Source organism: Trachypithecus francoisi, unplaced genomic scaffold, assembly GCF_009764315.1.
Source record: "Trachypithecus francoisi isolate TF-2019V2 unplaced genomic scaffold, Tfra_2.0 Lachesis_group4, whole genome shotgun sequence".
NCBI lineage: Eukaryota > Metazoa > Chordata > Mammalia > Primates > Cercopithecidae > Trachypithecus > Trachypithecus francoisi.
The window spans coordinates 142,700,546-142,720,363 of NW_022681469.1; the positions used below are offsets into that span (position 1 = coordinate 142,700,546).

The 19,818-nt window shown below is 41.2% G+C and overlaps 1 protein-coding gene across 1 annotated transcript in view; it reads left to right on the forward strand.

Moving 5' to 3' along the window:
- Positions 1-19,818, forward strand: part of ABCA13 (ATP binding cassette subfamily A member 13) — a 503,527-nt gene that overhangs the window by 298,987 nt on the left and 184,722 nt on the right. The window contains exons 44-46 of the mRNA XM_033192140.1: positions 1,022-1,271; positions 12,452-12,541; positions 17,312-17,381. Coding sequence (XP_033048031.1) covers positions 1,022-1,271; positions 12,452-12,541; positions 17,312-17,381 — 410 coding nt within the window. The remainder of the gene's footprint in view (positions 1-1,021; positions 1,272-12,451; positions 12,542-17,311; positions 17,382-19,818) is intronic.

Consider the following 19,818-nt stretch of genomic DNA (forward strand, 5'->3'; position numbering starts at 1 on the left):
CTCTTTTGGATCTTCAGACTTGTTTGCTGCTCTCTATTAACTGTGTTTCAGTTTGATATTTGTGAGCAGTGCAATCTGTTTAGTACATCTGTTCTTTATAAGACTGCCTTTCTTGTGAAATAGTTCGTACTGGATTTTCTGGAGTACTTTAGAGTCGATCACTGGGAAAAACTATCACCACAGCTGATTGATCCGGGTGAGTCCTGCTTTGGACGTGGTTTCAGACTGCAGTCCATGGGCTGCGTCTGCCTCTGCTCCCAGCTTCTCATCCTCACAGTGGACAGAAAAGCTGCTCGCCATAGCTTATTTGGAACGTGCAACCTCAACTCCAGATTTACTGAGATTCGCTGGTAGAGGCCCCAAAGGATCACTCTTGAGGGAGCGTGGCTGGATGATCAGCAGATCAGTGATGCACAGCTCGCGCTTTCTTTTCGAATTTTGCTTGTGGACCGCTCTGATAGCTGAGGATGTTTTCACATTCGCTGTGTCCCGCAGAGCAGGGAAGCGGGAGCAGCGAGGCCCAGGGGGCAGGCGCCGGGCTCTCCTATGCCCTGCGGGGAAGTGGAAGGCGCAGGGGAGCAGGGACGGTGGAACTGAGGAAAAGCAGGCCGTGGGGTTATTCCCTGAATGAATCCCGAGCCGCACGTAATCTGGGGTTTTCCCAGGAACGACCTGGAGTTAAGAACAGAGAGGAAAGAAGGACTGTGGAAGAGGGGAGGAGGAAGCAAAGGGGCAGCGTAGATGTGTCGTCCAGTCTAAGCGCAGCGGAGCGCACACGCCCTGCTCCTGCCACGCGTTGCCACGAGAGACTTCCTCTTGCATTTCAGGCTTCCCGCCCAAGGCCCAGTTTCCGCACTTTATGTGTGCATAAAGGGGACCCTCAGGGGAGCCTTGATGGGGTGGGCCTGTGTGGCATTCCCATGGCTGCGTGATGCCGCAGGGCCACTGAGAGGGCACGTGAAGAAGTGCAGTCACTTATGCGGAACTGACCCAGCCGCCCTTTCTCCCGCCCATCTCCCAGGCGGCTCCCCAGCACGGCCCGCAGCTGTGCGGGGCTTCCCTCTGCTCCGTGCACAAGTGGCGGCGCTCCTGGCCTGGAGGCTCCGCCACACGCTGCGCGCCGGGAAGAGCACCCTCGCCGACCTGCTGCTGCCAGTCCTCTTCGTGGCCTTGGCGATGGGCTTGTTCATGGTGAGACCCCTAGCCACCGAGTACCCTCCCCTCAGACTCACACCTGGACATTACCAGCGGGCCGAGACCTACTTTTTCAGGTAAGTTGTTTTCGTTCCTTTATGTCAAGGTGGATTATGAATTGCAATAGCTTTGACACTTTTGAGAATTCTAGATAAAAACTTGAAATGTAAATGTTTTCATTATTTCCGAGGTCTGAATTCACGAGGAGATCTTTGGAGAAGCTCTTGCTCCTCTCAGGCTGTCTCAGGGCAGGCGCTTAAGGCCAATGAGGCTGCTTGGCCTCCGAATATCCTGAGCCTCTGACCCCTCCTTATGGTGGCCGAGTCCCTGCGCGAAAGGGCGCATGTGGTCACCCGCTGACCTGCAGAGGGCCCGCACGCCCTGCCCCACAGGAGGGCTGGATAGACTCCGGAATTTGTAGGATTCTAGAACATATTAGATATATGTGGTATATTTCACAAGGCCCTCCACAGTTGTTTCTGGGACAACAGCCCCACGGTTGTACACTCCTCTCTGACAGCACGGACGAAATGGAAGCCCTAAGCCTCCCCAGGCCAGGGTCAGTGGAGCAGGATCTGTTGCCGGTGCGTTCAGAAGAGCCTGGGTTTTTGCCACCAAATGAATTAACTAAAGAACTCAGAGCTTTCTGGGTTGCAGATTCATACACAAGGGTTGGGGACCTAAAATGGAAACCCATCCCCTAAGTTCCTTTGCCTTAGTTTAGCGGGCTCCTCTCTAGATTCGGGACAATCTGTGCAGAGTCAGGGAGGCCCGCCTCCTGCCGGACACGGTCATGGCTGTGATCCCAGACATTACTACATTGAACATGCAGAATCGTCTTCAAGGTTGCTATAATTTCTCACAGTTGGGATGGGGAGACAAATGACTGGTTTACAACTGCACAAGCATACTGGCTAGGCTTTTCATCATGAAAACAACTAAGAGGACAGTGTCCTGCTTTTGTCAAATATATATGCTTATTAAAATAACCAGCTAATCTCTAAGAGCCTACTAATATTTGTGTAATTTTTGTAGTGATGTGTAATTTGGAATTAGATTTAAACAAATACAGGTACAAAGTAAAAATCTATGGTAAACTCTTCAGTTTGTTCCCTTCTTGTCACACTCCTTAACTATAAAAGAGCTGTCACTATTTTGAGTCTTTTGATTATAAAATATGTTTCTTGAAGAAAATAATACAAAGCACAGGCTAGCCAAAAAATAAAATAAAAAACAATCACACGTAATTTTACCAGAGATATCTACTGTAAACCTATTGGGATAATCTGCCGCATGATATACATAATACTTGTATCTACATGCATTTGTGTTTTTTATCACAATAAGATTACACTATAATACCCTATGTAACTCTTTTATACTCCATAATATTTTTGTATCTCTTATTTTGTGTATCAGTACAACCACTTTACTCATGAAAACTGCAGTACCCTGACTACTGAATGATTCTTTAGTCGTATGTTGTTGGAGGCACATTAATTTATTTAAACAATCTCTTTTTAGGGGCATATAAAGGTTTATTTATTTGTTTTTATTTTCCTATTATAGGCAATGCTGTATAAGAATCTTTGTTTAGTTAGATTTATGTGACTACTTATTCTTACCATCATACATTTCTGTTAGAATTTTGGGGGGCAAAGGCATCAATATTTTTATGGTAGATATTGCCAAATTACCCTTATAAATGTGTGCCAACTAACAGTCTTATAAAGTCATTGATTATTTTCTTCAACAGATATTTATGGTGCACTTACTACATGCTAGGTACTGTTCTAGGTGGTAGTTATATGTGTAATTAGAACAAACGAAAACCCCTAGTTTAGTGGGAGAAAGGAAGTTCAGTTCTCTAAACTCCAACTAATAGTTTTGATAGTCCAAACCTGATATTTCATTGCTTTATTAGGCAGCTCTTTGATTACTATTGAAGTTGAATATTTTCAAAGTTTTTTGGTTATTTAAAATTTTACTTTACATGTTGAACATATTAAGCATCATCTATATGTGTATTTCCACATCATATTTTGCTTCTAACTGTCTTCTCCTTCACCCTCTCCTCTCTCTCGACTTTACCTCTTGTCTTTTTCTTCTGAGACTGTTGAGAATTTCTCTACATGGTGTTTATTTCACTGATACCATTTTCACTTGACTTCAAATAACCATTCACTTTCTCTACTGCATTATTTATTTGACGATTACATTTTTCATTTGAAAGCATTTTTCCTACTTTCCTAGTATTCATTTGTTATCAAAGTAATGCACTTCAAAATTATTTTGAGTCTGAGAATTAAGATATTTTAATATTTTCTTCTGTTTCTGAGAGTTACTATTTTAAAGTAAGATATTTGTTTGTTCTAATTTTTCATAATGTTACTTAAATTATGAAACAGAGGCATTCACATATCTGGAGGTTTATTTTCTCATCCTTACAGAGGAGTCCTGCCTGCACAGGCTATAGAGTACCTGCTCCATCAGTGACTGCAAGTGCCCCACTTCTAATGGTTAATTTCTGTCTAAAGAGAAAGGAATAAGCTTACATTTTCTCAGTTTTTATTTTAGTAGAATGGCAGTTTAGTTACTTATGAGGAAAAAGTAAAAAGCTACCAGAGAGCATCCACATTGATGGAACATTTTCTTGCTTTTTGCTATTATCAGTAATGTTTGCAGTGATAGTCAAAAATTAGTGGGGGAGAAGAACAACTATCATCATTTTATCATTTTATGGCCGCTGTAACTGCTCTTGTTAGGAACTCTCCACTGACATTCAGGACTTTTCTTCTGCATACTGGATCCTCTCTGAGTGTGTACCTTGATTTCTCTGAAGACAACCCCTGTTGTTTTGCATTTGTATTAAACTTGCCTCTTTCCACTTTCAAGTGTCCTCGTATAAGTGATAAATGGTGTGGCCATTCCTTCTTTATTGAATCTGAGCACCATGGTCTAAATCTTGGCACAGGAATGATTCACAAAGGGGCCCAGATTTTCACATCTCATAGTCCTCCTGACTCCCTGTGTACACAGGCCACCCGTGGTCACTCAGCACCCATCCTTGCTGCTCCAAATGTGGGACAACCGCATTTTATAACATCTGTGAACCGTCTCCTTGGGAAAGCATACAGGATTGCCATTACACTCCCTCGCTTTCTCCTTAGGGTAACTCCCTGTTGATAGGTGCGTAATTCAGGCCTGCATGTAGCTTTCAAAAATCATGAATGCATTAGCTTTGTGCTGATTTGGAAGGTACATATAAATCTTATCTTATTAGTGTTCTGACAATTCTCAATAGAGCCCCATGCTTCTAAAATGTTAGAGTTGAGAAAATGCAATTATATATCTACATTAAATTCGCTAAAAATTTCTTGCAGAATACAAATCTTCATAAAAGCACAAACCAGAAGAAATGCACCAGAGAGGTTCTCTTCTACCTGAATCCTCCTACAAATGAAGGGGACAGATGACACCCCCCCAGCTTATAGAGGATTTGAGCTTCTTGGGCCCAAACAAACCTGGGGCTTTGGCAACTCAGTCTCCAGTGGTCTCCAACTCACATGCTTTGGTGGCCAGGTGGGGAGTGAAGGCATGACATCCACAGGGCTGTAAAGATGCTTGTTTTGTGATCAGACCTCCACAGCACATTGACTTTATAGACTGTGAGGAAGGAGAAGATGTATGGAGCATATCTGTGCTGGTTTGGGCTCTGGTCAGCCATTCATGACTCAGGCTTCTGATTCAGTTTTATTCTGAATCAACTTGCTCTCTGACTGCTGTTTTAAGAGTGCTCCAGAAATTCTCCCTCCCCACTAAGAAGTGTGAGAAAAGGGTGGCAGGGCCTCTGTGCCTGTTCAGGGTGGAGGCGAGCAGCACAGGGCAGCCCCAGAGAAATTAGAGGAGGGTGGTGCAGTTCTGAGAGATACAGTGTGAACACAGCTGCGCCTGCTTGCAGACATCTGAGGTTGGGAAGACCTGATGGACCTGCTCAAAACCTTGAGCAGCTCCATATTGTCCAAGGGATGATATTGGCGCATCTTAGCATACCCTACAGGTCCTCCTGGTGCCTCTGCAGCCTCTGCCACTCCCTTTATCTCATTCTCTGAACTTCAGAATGACACAATCATACATGATGTTGCTGCATCTCTCCCTGTTTAAGGAAATGGAAACTACCTTCCTCTTCTCAGTCCTCTGCCACTCCCACTGTATACACTCTAATGTTCCCAGCAAAATAAGAATACTTCCAAAATCTGGCTCGGATGCCCCCTTCCAGGGATCCTCTGTGGCTGCTCTCTCAACTGAATGTCTGTCATTGTTGCGTGGATGTCACTGTGGCTTAACTTAGTGCTGGAGATTCTTGCCTTCCTTCCTTCAGGGAGACTTCCTGGAGGGTAACGATCAAGACTGCTTTATATCTGTACCTTTAGTTCCTGCCAACATGTCTAGAAATGGTTACTTTCATTAAATCCTTGTTAAATTGAAATACTCAATGAAAATGAAATGTACCAAAAATGTCTTCCAGAAATTAACTTGGACAGGCAGCAGACAAACAAATGGAGCATGGAAAGACAGCTCTCTACACATTAGTAATATAGAATATTTAGACTCTATGACCTCATCTTCTGGGATGGGGCTCTTAGTCCTTACTAGAGGAGATGCTCCTAAATACACTGCTAAGTTCACTGCATTAGAAAAACCTGTGGGTCCTCCTTGAACATAGACCTGACCCTGGCCCACTGTCTGCTGAGTTTGTTCCTACCCCCAAACTCTCTCTCTTTTTCTCATAGTTCTCCAACCAGAAAAATACCTAGAAGGAGCAAGTGTAGGACTCCAAGTCCTGGTTGCTATACCAGTTCTTTAAGAACCCAAGAGGGCCAGTGGATGTATGTAGCCAGTAAGTTCCCACTGTCACCATCTCCTTCTCCTGTTAGCATGCCAGCAGAAACTGGGTGCCATTTTTAGTTTTCTAGGGCTGCTATAGCAAAGCGCCGCAAACTGAGTTACTTAATAGAAATGTATTTTCTCACTGTTCTGGAGGCCAGAAGTCTGAAATCAAAGTGTCAGCAGGACCATATCCTCTCTGAAGGCTCCAGGGGAGAATCCTTCCTTGCCTCTTTAGCTTCTGTGGCTGCAGGCGATCTCTGGCATGCCTTGACTTGTGGCAACATCACTCCAGTCTCAGTGTCCCATCTTCACGTGGCCTTCCTCCTGCCTGTCTCTGTGTCCACATTTCCCTCTTAGAAGGACACCTGTCATATTGGATTTGGTACCCACTCTAATTCTATATGAACTCACCTAATTATATCTGGATAAACTCATTCCAAATAAGGTCACATTCTGAGGTTCTGAGTGGGCATGACATTTGGAGGGAAATCATTCAACCCACAGCATTTCCTCCAACGTCTTCCTTAACAAATACCACTACACTTGACCAATCTCTTGGCCACTTGCCTATAGTAGAATCTCTTGGTGTTCTGTAAAACTCACGCTTTTCTGTTATATGTAGAAGGATAACAGAAATTAAATTAATTGAAGACTGACAGTGATTGTTGGTGTATGTTCATTGGTGTTCTGTCATCTCAAAATCATCCACCAGGTTTTGCAAAATGGTCACTGGGATGTGACAAATGTATCCTTGATGAACCAGTGATGTTAACATTCATAGAGAACATCTTCAATTATTTACATTCTTCTCCCCATATATGTACAACTTCCTTTTATGTATGTGGCATCTTTATCACGTGAGATGATAGTGACTGCTTCACTTTGTTTCAGTAATTCAGTGAGAGGATGAATGGAAAGCAATTGGACAATTGTTTGGAAGAAATGCAATGAAAGTTATTTTTCTTCTTATTCTTAGTAAATACTAGGATGGACCTAATATATCATCTGTGCTTCTGAGTGGGATGGAGAGGATGTAGTACACTCACTAGTAGGCTCTTGGAAGCCTTTTTTTCTGGCAGAATAACATACAAAGTGCTGGCTGCCTCTCTGATCTCATTTCCTGGTTGCCCTCCCCTCGTCTGCAAGGTCTGCCTTCACACCAGGTTTCGTCCAGGTCATGGAACATCAAAACTCTGGACTGACTTTGCATGTCCGGTTGGACACCCCAAGAACATTCTTCCTCTCAGTCATGGCACAGAAGCTGCCTTCTCAACGCAACTCACCCATGGTCCCTTTACAGTCCAGTGGGAGAAAATAGATGGTAAACAAAATAGCTGAAACTAGTTGCTTGACTTAATTATGTATACATTATATGGGGACAAAGTCCAGCACTGAGTAGGCGTTTTTAAAATGTTTACCCATGACTGAAGGTATATCCTTCATGCTCTACCCAACCATGCATTTAGGATGTACTTCAGGGCCCCTCACCCTGGGTGAACTATTCTTCAGCTCGACCCACCTGAGATTCAGTAATTTGTGAATTGCTGTTAGTCATACCTCTTAGTGGGATGAAATTAAAAAAAAAAAAAGAGAGAGAGAATCCCTGATGACGACATTCTCATTGTGAAGACAGTGAACTCACAGATGTTGGGTGAACTCCTTGGTTGGCACAAACAGGACCCAGAATCCATTTCAGGCTTCCTGGCTCTAATTCTCATTCCACAAACACTTACAAGGCCATAAGTTCTATCCTCAGAAAGTTTACAGTCTAGCAGAGAAATGGTCTATACAAACAGATGGGCAAGTCTTATAGGTAGATACCTGGTGCAGGGGTTGTGCATAAGCCACATGAGATCTGTTTGGGGTGTCAAAGAAGGTTTTTTAAGGCTATGCCCCCTAAATTGCTTCTTCTGAGATAAATAGGTGTTTTCCAGACATGGAGGAGAGAAAGTTTCTTCTCTCGTACTCTCTCTAAAGGAAGAAGTGTGAGTAAATGTGAAAAGTAATGAAAGAAGTCTAGCAGAAACCTTGATGGTTTCTGGCAGGTACTATAAGGCATTCTAAGGAGAACTGACTTTATTTTGCAAACACAGTGCAGGGAGGCATTAAGGAGTTCTAAAATCTGGGGAGTGATATGAGGGGGATTATTTTTGTAGCTTCCAGGTATGAAGTCTGATTTGAGCAGTCTATCTGAGTCTCTTCCACTCATAGGTGACTTTTTCTGTCTGGAGTTGTGTAAGATTTCTTCTTTATCCTTGGAGTAAAGGATTTTTCCCCCTACTGTTTCCTCATCAAAACTGCGGATTTAAGTCTTTTTTCAGTTCAAGGTAGTTTTTTTTTTTTTTTTTTTTTTTTGGTAATTTTTTTAGGGGGATGGGTACGGGATGTCACTTTGTTGACCAGGCTGGAGTGCAGTGGTGTGATCTTGGCTTGCTACAACCTCCACCTCCTGGGTTCCAGTGATTCTCCTGCTTCAACCTCCCGAGTACCTGGAATTACAAGCGTGTGCTGCCCCACCTGGCTCATTTTTGTATTTTTAGCGGAGACGAGGTTTCACCACGTTGGCCAGGCTGGTCTCGAACTCCTGACCTTAGGTTTCCTGCCCACTTTGGCCTCCCAAAGTGCTGGGATTACAGGCGTGAGACACCACATCCTGTCAGTTCAGGGTAATTTTCTTCTATTATTAATCTAATTTCTTCACACCTATTTTTCCTTTACCTCCTTTTAGAATTCCTATCACATCTCCTGTTAAGGTCTTCCAAATCCATCTTTTAATTCTTTATCTTTCCTTGAGGATTTCTTTTTCCTTTTTGTCCTCCTTCTGTGTGGATATTTCTTATACATCACTGTTTGTATCTATACAGTGGCTATCATCTTACTCAATTTCTACCTCTAATATTATCTTCAGGAAGCCATTCTTCTTGGTTTGAGAAAGTCCTGTGTAGGCATGTGCTTCTGTGGTTTTTCTTTTTTTGTTTTTAACTTTAAAGTGTGTATTCCTGCAGCACCTTTATTTTTCATAAGTATTGGCATTGTTTGGGTTTTTCTCTGGTTGCTGGGACCCCAGGACATGTGTTTGTTATTGCTGTTTTGACAGATCAGATAAGGATGTTGCCTATCAACTAGATGAAATTCCAAGTCAAAGCGCATTTTCCTATGTAGAGCAGCAGCTGGGCTGCCAGTAATGTCTGTTTTGTTCAGGGAGGTGGGGACCTTTGCTTCCTATACTCTGTCTCATTTAGGAATAGAAGGCATCAGCTCCTTTAATTAAGCTTTTTCTTGACTACTGAGGTTCAGCGAGAGAGGGGAGGCTGAGGTCACTGGAGATTTGCAGGTCTCTGAGGGGCACACTTCCCAGAATGGGTCCTTTCTGGTCCTTTCCCCTGGATGCTCTGCTCCTGTTCTTCACATTGCATTCATATGTAGCCTGGCCTGTGGGGATGATGGCCCTGAATTTGCTTGGCCAACAGTAAATCCCACAGAGCCCAAGACCTCACCTGGAACCAGAAATTTATCAACACCAAAAGCTGGTTAGATCAGGAGGGGTTGAAAGATTGGAGGTGAGAGTGTAGGGAAGGAAGGAAAGAAGGAAGGAAGGAAGAAGGAAGGAAGGAAGGAAGGAAGGAAGGAGGGGAGAGCAGGCTGCTGTCTTCCCAGATGCCCCAGTGTTTCTCAAGGTTGGTTTGATCTTCGTCTAAATCAGAAGCTCTGTGGGGACTTGTTAACCAGGAAGGCCCATTAGGAGTGTGCATTTGTTCAGCCAAGCTCCTTGGGTCACTCTGGTGCACATTAAATTTTAAGAGATGATTATTAGAGAGAGTGATTCCGTTTATGAACTTCCTCGAGAATCAGGTAGTAATTTTCAATTTCTAGAGTCTAGTAAGGACAGATGTCAAGTGTTTCTAACATAGGGATGTACTTTAAAATATAGCCGGGAGTTTGAAGGCAACAAAAGAGGGATAGTTTAGGAAAAAGCATTTGAATTTTGTGGTGACAAAGATACTTTAAAAAGAAGCTTGTATTTCCTAATTTGTTAGAAACCTGAAGGCTGTTTATACAGAGGTCACACTGCCTACTTAGGACACATAACTTTGTTGTAAATTGCAGCATGTTCCACCGTTGTGTGTTTTTGGCCATAGCTGTAGGAAATTATATTAGGACAGTTGTAAACCATACGAATATTTTAAAAATCTTTATTAAATTTTATGCAGTGGGGAAGATAGTGTTTTACTATAAATACTTATTCTGGATTTGGATGCCACAGAGGTGTTTTCATTTTAAGTTTCTCTGGAAACAAAGTCCTCCTCAGCAGAAATATAATACTAATTTGATGTAATGCATTGCAATTTTGTTTTTGTTTGAATGGTAAGAGTTCAGAAAGGGCCAGATTTAGGGAAGTAAAATAATTGGATAGAGATTAAGGATGAGGTCAATGAATTCAGTGTGTTTTTAACATATCACAACTTGTTCAACACATCATTTATGAGACCCTACTGAGTTCCAACACCTACCCTAAGCATTGTGCCTTTTCCTCAAGGATTGCTTCATTCCAGTAATGAGAACAAGGGTAAGCCTCCAGTTCAACTCCAGTGAAGATATGTACTAAGGCCACCAGGCAGGACAAATGGAGCAGAGGAGGCAGGGAGGACTTGTCGTGGAATCGGTGTTCCAACCAAGATTTCCAGGTCAGGCTGGAGATGGCTTCCAATCAAGTGTCCAGGATGTTGGAGATACTGACTCAGAGGGATCAGCACCCTCAAAAGCAGATCTGCCCAATAAAACAGTGGTTCTCCTGGGCTGGGCTGCACTGGCTAGGCTGGGCTGGGTGCCGTGTTCAGGAAGAAATGTTGAGCAATAGGCCCTAGGATTGTGGAGGGATTCAAATACTATTTCAAGATGCATAGGTAACAAGAAGCCATTGATAAATTTTGAGCAAAGAAAGTATCAGATTGGTGTGTTAGAGAGCTCAGTAAAGGAATTAGAGAAATTGGGAGTCTGTAATGTTCCATTCTATATGTAGGGTCACAGATCACACTGAACAGTAGCCTAATGAGAAGCTTCTTCTCATTCTGAGCTTATGTTTGTTCTTCAGGACGTGGTTGGAAACTCCTACATTTCCACCTCAGATCTTTCTACATTTTAATGCTCATAGCAATTCAGAAAAATATTTTGGGCTCATTTATTTATTGTCTGTGAACAAAAAATTAATTAGAAAAATCAGTGGTTGCAGATTACTCTGTGGTTGCTTACATTTCTTCTTTCTTTTTTGGAATTTTCACTTATAAAACTTTTTTATTGCTCACAATAATTGTACAAAGGAATCATTTATGTATATTTGTTAATTTATAAAGAATTCTTTCCAAAAAGAATTGAGGTCACCAGGTATATCTATATAATCTATAATGCTGGTTATACATCATTTTTAAAATTTTTGAGACAAGTGTTTGCAAAGATTCTTACTCAAAAAGTATTTTATAAATAACACAATGTAAATTCTGAAAAGTAATGAATCTGTACTCTTTTCTAAATACCAATTTAGAATTTTAATTAATTAAATGAGCTCATTCTCTTTCAGTCCAATTTAGAAAATCTTAAAATGTCTTTTTCTCTACATTTTCTCAAGATTGTCTTATTATTGAGGTGTGAAATTTAATACAGGGTTTGTTTCTACAACTCCCCACAGTAACGTGAATGGTCTTATTGCTGATGCTGTCTTCAGTAAGGAAATTCAGTATTGGTGGTTTTGGCTTTCAGTAATGCTGCTTGAACTACAAATAGACTTCTGAGATGCATGCCAGTAAAATTTAATGTGTACCTAAACCACACATAGGATTCTGTGTTGAGGACCTCTTGTTAAGAAAATGTAGCTCAATATAGCTCACATATAGAAACCAAATGCTATTTCTTACTTTAGAAATTGTTTTATTTCAGGACTATGTAATAGAACAAATATTCAGACCCAACTGGAGCTCCAACTTTAAGAGCATAGTTTTGCAGATGTTAATATATTAACACAACATGATATGATGTAGCCTTTAAAATGTGTTTTTGAAAACCATGCAAATATGTGAAAAATGGTTGTATTATAATATTAAGTGAAAATGTTAAGGAAAATAATGTACTGTGAATGCAAGTCTATAAATATGCATATCTGATGGCAAAACTATACTTTTAATAAATTTTCCAATTTTATTGCTTGTTTGGCATTACCATAAAAACAGTGGAAAATTAGCTTTATCTCACTGGGAATCATTAGATGGATCAGCCTGACTAGGGCACAATGTGAGATCAGCAGCCGGTTCTCCCTTCTCTGTTGGGAGCCACTAATAATCCCACATTGTTTCCTTTGTCTCACCATGAACAGCAGCAGTGCGGGCGACGACTTGGACCTCACCCATGTTCTTCTGCGGAAGTTTAGAGATCAAGATCTGCCCTGTGCGGATGTAAACCCAGACCAGTAAGTATCAGGTGCTCTCTGCAAAAGTGAACACTCCCAACTGGTAGCATTGTAGCCTGGGAGGATGGGTTTTTCTCCATGATTGGTTATTTCATGTCACAAGTTTACATTATATTAAAAAATAAAAATTAGGCCGGGCGCGGTGGCTCAAGCCTGTAATCCCAGCACTTCGGGAGGCCGAGGCGGGTGGATCACGAAGTCAGGAGATCGAGACCATCCTGGCTAACATGGTGAAACCCCATCTCTACTAAAAATACAAAAAAATTAGCTGGATGTGGTGGCAGGCGCCTGTAGTCCCAGCTACTCGGGAGGCTGAGACAGGAGAATGGCGTGAACCCGGGAGGCGGAGCTTGCAGTGAGCCGAGATCGCGCCACTGCACTCCAGCCTGGGCGACAGAGCGAGACTCCGCCTCAAAAAAAAAAAAAAAAAATTAGCCTAATGAGTAGGTTATTACTGAACGGGCCTTGTGGGTATCACCACATAAAATGATCCTACATAAGCTACATCATTACCCCTTTTCTCCCTTGTACATGCGTGCTTTATATTATTGCAAAATAAATTAATAATTAATAGCATTCAATTTGTTTAATAAAACCCAAAGCTGAAAAGAATGAAGTAGCAATTAAGTCTGAATTATGTATTAGCTGTTATTTACTTTTAGAGAATACTTGTACATATAAAAAATTAATTATAGTTTTTTTAACTTAAAAGATTTAAAGGTCGGTACTGTACATCAATCTGGGGTGAATTACTTTGAAAATTATCTTTTTAGTGTTTAATCATGGTTATTGTGACGACCTTTCTATGAAACCTGGATAAGGGAGGCCTTTCTGTATAAACACTTATTTCCCTCTTATTTTGCTCAATTGTTATATATTGAAGATCTACTACAAGTAAAGTGCTGCTGTAGGAACCAAGATTAATATGGAATATGGCCCTGGTCTCAAGGAATTTACAGTTCGGGGTAGAGCAAATGAGGCAAGTGATAAAAGCAATAATGATTTATTAAGTACCAGAAGTGTATGTTTTTAAGTAGTAAATATAAAAATCTAACAATAATACAACATTGGCAATATGTTTTCTAATTTGTGTTGACGTATTTTGCCCATTAGTCATATTGGTAATTAGTGTGAGACTGAAAAACTATTAATGTTCTCAGTAAGAAAGAATTAATAGATAATTAATTATGTTGCTTCACTCTAGTCTTTGCAAAACAAAGAAAACAAAGTAATTTATTTAACTAAGGCTTCAGTGGTAATGTTTTTATTTTTCTCCTCTCTGATGGAATACACAGGGTGTAAAATACATCTACCTTTGAAAAGTTGAAATGTAATGTAGGGCCCCACTGGGTCCAGCCCTGGCCCAACCTGGGATCAAAGAAGAACCAGTCACAAAAAGAAAAACATTCTTTTATCTAGTCCTTCTCCTTCAAGGGGAAAAAACAAAAGGTGGAATCAATAATTAAAGGACAGCAGAACATATTGGACATTTTGTTTGGACACATATTTTACTTCCAGTTCCTTTTACATGGGTTGCAATAGAGTCTCAAACTCTCCTCCTCTCCTCTCTCTGTTCCGTGAGCTCCTGCCCTTCAGCCCAGCCTGCAGATCAGCCTCATTGCTTTTCTCCTCTGTCCATTCTTCTTCTACCTTCCTGGATTTATGTTTTTGTGTTTTCCCTTTTCTTTGTGAAATCTACCTAATCGATCCTTAACTCATTTCTGTGTTTAATCATTTCTATCTATTTTTGTGGTCAGCATAACAAAAGGCTAGGGGAGCGAGGTACATGAAAAGATGCCGTGAACACTTGTATTAATAATAATTTATGTCCATGTTATACAAATAGGCCTTGATTCACTAGGACCCCAAATCAAAGCAAAAAGTTTTACTTAAAACCTGTAGATTTCCTTCTGTAAGTGCAAAATGTTGTTGAATTTGATGATATCTACATTTTACCTCCTTGGAAGACTTGGGCAATCACTTGATAATTAACTAGAGGAAACATTTAAAAATAATAGATTAGATTCTACTGATAGGTTGTTTTTCTGATGAGATACTCAACTCTGAGTGTCGACTCAAGGGTGCTATGTTGAACTTCTGATTTGTACCTCCCTCTCATACGAAGACAATGAAGAGCTCTACAAAAATCCACTGTCGTGTAAATCTGATCTAAAATATGAGTTTTCTCACAGTAGTAGGTGATGCATAATTTAAAATTTAAAATGCGTTAAAGTTGTCGACTTTTAGAAGCTGATGGGTAGATATACATATTTAGCTTCATTTTACAAGGCTTACATCTGGTGGCACTTCAGTGTCGAATTCTCCTACTATTTCTAACACAAAATGGTCACTTTCCTCACCCATTCTTGTTAATGCTTTAATACAGAACAAAAGTGATAGCAAATCTTATATTTCTATCAAACTTAAAAAGCCAAGTGGGGAGATGGGTAAGGTTTATTTTTGTAATTAAAAAGAAAGTTACTAGATTGCAGCGATATAATAGATCATCTCGGTACTCAGGAAAATCTAGAGGGCTCATTATTAGCCAAAAGGTGGGATCTTTGGAATCTGTCATGGTTGGTGACAGATTCCCTCTGAGGGGCCTGTAAAGATGAAAGTTGAGGCCACAGATCAGCAGCATGTGCATACCAGGGATCATGATAGAGGGGTAATATGGGACCAGTCTTTCTCAATCCAAATCTCAGCTCCACTCTTGTTGGCTGTGTGACCCATGCAACTTGCTGAACCTCTCTGCCTTCCTTCATTTGCATACGTGTGCTCTCAGTTCTGTAGAAAAAACAGTCACCTCAACAGCGGGGTAGCTCTTGTGGAGAGCTTTTGTTCTTTTAAGGTAAGTTCCTGCCTCAGAAAGCGACTCTCAAGACAGTAGGTCCTTAGAGCTTCTGCCTCTCTCTTCAAGATTTAAAATGCACCTTAGCACTTTGGGGAAGCCGAGGTGGGCAGATCATGAGGTCAGGAGTTCGAGACCAGCCTGGCCAACATGGTGAAACCCTGTCTCTACTAAAGATACAAAAAAATTACCTGGGTATGGTGGTGCACACCCGTAATCCCAGCTACCCGGGAGGCTGAGGCAGGAGACTCTCTTGAGCCCAGGAGGCGGAGGTTGCAGTGAGCCGAGACTGTGCCATTGCATTCCAGCCTGGGTGACGGGGTGAGACTCTATCTAAAAAAAAAAAAGAAAAGAAAAGGCATCTTAGGTGATTGAAAACTCCAGGCATCCCTGTAGTAGAGAGAGCTATTTCACGCAGCGTGTCCAAACCTGAAGGACCAAATGACTGGGCTCCAGCAGCCTCTCTGCAGCTGTGTCCTGTAGGCCACTTTAGGGAAATGCTTTGCTAAGTCAAAGTTTATTTTTAGAGTCCTAAACTTTAACAGAAAGATTATGTAGAAACATCTGATTTCTCATAGATCATCCCCTCTGTCTCTCCCTTTTATGGACATTCACACAGCTTCTTAGTGAATCTGTTGGAACACAAAAGTTGTTGGAGGCTGAGAAGTGCTCAAAAAAACTACCTGTCTTGGGCCATTGTGTACCTCTCATGGACACGTAGTTTTACTCTATAAAAGGGAGCTAGGAGAAGAATAAGGGAGGATTTGGAAGAGAAAAAGAGGACTGACATTTTGAAGTCATATATTAAATTATAAACACTTGTTAACCATCATCTAAGGCATCTGAAAAAGAAAGGCCTGATGAGTTTCAGAAGTATAAATGGAATTATTTTTTTAAAGTACATATCAGATACAGTACTCTGATTAAATACGTAACTCCCTTAGGTGTTATTTCCATGTAAACTCTTAGGTTTCAAACTGGAGTCCCTGTAAGCTAGTCAGCCAAGAAAGTAGTGTGGAGAAATCTTTACATTATTTTTGTTGTTTCAAAAATTACATAGACATTGTACTTTGCTAACCTGGTTAATAGAAATGGCAAATTTCTTTTCACTGGGCCGGGCTTTCTTTAATTGGTGTTATCATACTGGCTTTCTCATTAGAGCAGCACACATTTTGCACAGAGCTGGGATCTCGACAGCTGCTTCACCTCTCTGGACCCCACGTCTTCTTCTGAAAACCAGGGCTAGTAAGGATGGTGGTAAAAATATCTTTTCCAATTTTTGAGTAATTAAGAGTAATTATCATTATTAAAACAAATTTTGATTTACAAATGCCAGAACAAATATTTTAAAGTATGGGACTCATAAGGAAATAGAAACAATAGGGAAACCGTGGATCCAAATGTGTTTCTGAACCACTGCTACAAATGGTTTTCATAACTGTTTCTGTTGCACCATATTTCTGCAACAGAAAGTTTAATCAGAAAGGTTTAAAGTAGAAATTTAAAAATTGTTTTTCCTTAAGTGATGATTAAAGTACTGTGCCATGCCACAAAAAGGAATTAGCATCTTGCTGTTTATTAATTGCTACTTGGTACCTGGTTATGAGACTGGAAGCCTAGCCTCAGGTTCCACCAGGAGCCCTAGCCCCGCCGTGAAAGTCCTAGGGAGCCCTGTGATACACTCAGTACAGTGAGAAAAGTGAGCCCCATGTAATATAATGGAAATTCTGGCGTTGTAATAAAACATTGTCATCAGATTAACAGCTCAAGCTGTGAAAACAAATGTAAGAGCTCTGCCTTCTTGGCAGTAGATGATTATCTTGTGAACTCTGTTCTAGTCTGATGGAACTCTCCCTTACAGAAATACAATGGCTTTGTAAATCTAAAAGATCATTCTAATTCTCTCCTTTGTTTTTCAGGATGAATTCTTCATGCTGGCACACACATCCCTTTTCTCACCCAGAATTCCAGGATTCATGTGGCTGCCTGGTAGGTCTCTGCAGCATTTTTGATCCTTTTGAATCTAAAATTCAAGTGAAAAAAATGAGTTTACTCCATCTATAAAAATGTTCATATTTGTACCTATGTCTCTATGACTTTTTGGTTTCCTGGATTAGCTGTTTCTGGGGAAAGTTTCATCACATAAAGTGAATATTTATAGAACACAGATGCTGTAGAGATTGACAGTGCCCCTCTCCTTCATTGCCTGCTGCCTTTGGTCATTAACATTCCCCTGGCATTCATTAAGAAAATGAATATTCTTCAAGTAATGATAAAGAAGCTAGAATTGTCCTATGGAAGGAAATTTTTCTAAATTTCAAGGCAGCATGACCTTAAGGCTCTTGCCGTATTTTTATTTGGGCTAGATATTAACAGCTAAGATGCCCCTTAGCTCTCTGACTATGGTTGATTCATACAAAAACATGTGGAAGTAGGTGTGCCTTCCTATTAAGGTGATTAAGGTGAGAGACATCACTGTCTAATTTGTGAAGGAGAATAAATTGAAATTTATTTGGAAAACTGATTGGAACTCATCTCAAAGAAAATCTCAGACTCTAATTAATAAAAGGCATAGACCTGCTAGCCACAATCAATAAGCAAGTATGAAGGCATGTCTAATTTATAGGAAAAAGGGAAAAGAAAAAATACATTGAAGTTAACTGAGCATCTATAATGGAAATGGCCACTTGGAGAACATGTTTACGGGGCTTTCCTATTTAGTGGCTCATGAGATGCAGTTCTCCTTAATAGTTGTCAACCTAAGGGAAGAAACTGAGACAAATTAATATACGTAGAGAGTTTATTTGAGCCAAAGTTGAGGACAGCTATGTGGGACACACTTCCAAGTTATCTTCGGAAGTGCTCCCGAGAACAAAAAGGAAGCTCAGGTGAAATGGCCTTTTTGTCTAGGGTGTCAACTGAAGTTCTTTGTCTCACGGCCAAGGAAATCAAGGATATGGACACACCAAGAGTGAGCTTAGAGCAGAAATGTAGTAAGTGAAAGGAAGAGAAAAAACTCTCTGCTGCAGAGAGGGATCTCAAAAAAAAGCGTTGTCATTTTACAGTGAAGTGCAAGGGTTTTAATAAAAAAGTGAGTGGGGAAGGGTGCTCCATTTATATAGGGCTCAAAAAACTGGTTAGAACTAGGTGTTTCATTTCCATAAGATGCAAATCCCCGGCAGTCCCCACCCCATCTGTTTAGTGCACAGGCAGATCCTTAACCTAAGTTACTCCATATTGCTTATCTCCTCCTACTGTGCATGAATCAGGGGCAGAACCCTTTTCATTAATCCATTTTCATGCTGCTGATAAAGGCATACCCAAGACTGGGCAATTAACAAAAGAAAGAGGTTTACTGAACTTATAGCTCTACATGGCTAACAAGGCCTCACAATCACAGCGGAAGACCAAAGGCACTTCTTACATGGTAGCAGTAAGAGAAAGAATGAGAACCAAGGGAAATGGGTTTCCCCTTATCAAACCATGAGATCTCATGGGACTTATTCCCTACCATGGGAACAGTAAGGGGGAAACCACCCCCATGTTCAGTTATCTCCCATTGGGGTCCCTCTCACAACATGTGGGAGTACAAATCAAGATGAGATTTGGGTGGGGACACAGAGCCAAACAATATTACCCTTCAAGGTGGATGTGCCTGGCCGAGGGTAGCTCTTCTTTTCTATAGTGTTGCAGGCATGTTCCAAGCAAGCCCCCTGTGCAAGCTTCCTTACGTGAGTATGTCCAAAAAGGAAAGGAATGTGCTCACTGGGGCCCACTGTACGTCAGTGAAACTTGCTGACTACACGGGAGGCCCCTTTCTGTGCGGGAATTCATCTCCGTATCTATGTTTGCAGCCCGAGCTTTCAGGCTGCTCTTTGTTAGAAAATAAATGCCACTGAGGACCTTGCCCTAACTATCTGCCTAGCCAGTTTCTCCCTTCCTTCTCTCTCATAGTTTATTAAAGAAAAAAGAATTAATCAGGAGAGTGGGTGATTACAAAAATTGTTTGTCAGGGATTCTCATTGGCATTGTTAAGTTACTTTATAGCTCTGGTGGTGGCACTCAGCCTGGGGTCCATATAGTGAGCTGCTTAGAAATGATTGCTTAGCTCAAGGGGGATGGGGTGGAGTGTGACTGCTGTCTCAGTCCAGTGCCTCTCTGGGCCTGATTATTTAAAGGGAGCTCACATTCTTCAGATAAAAAGCTTTTTTGTTTGTCTTTTTTCTAGGGATTTTAGAAAGCTTGCTTTTGGAGTAACTAGTCTGCTTTCTTCTCTTAGACTAAAGATACACATGTAAGCGGGATAATGACACAGCACCCTTAGTGAACACTCAACAGTGTTGGTTGATGTGGAAGAGCTAATGGAACTCTCCATGTTTCCCTCTTGGCCTCAGCTGTCAATAAGCTCAGCTACATTTGACATTTG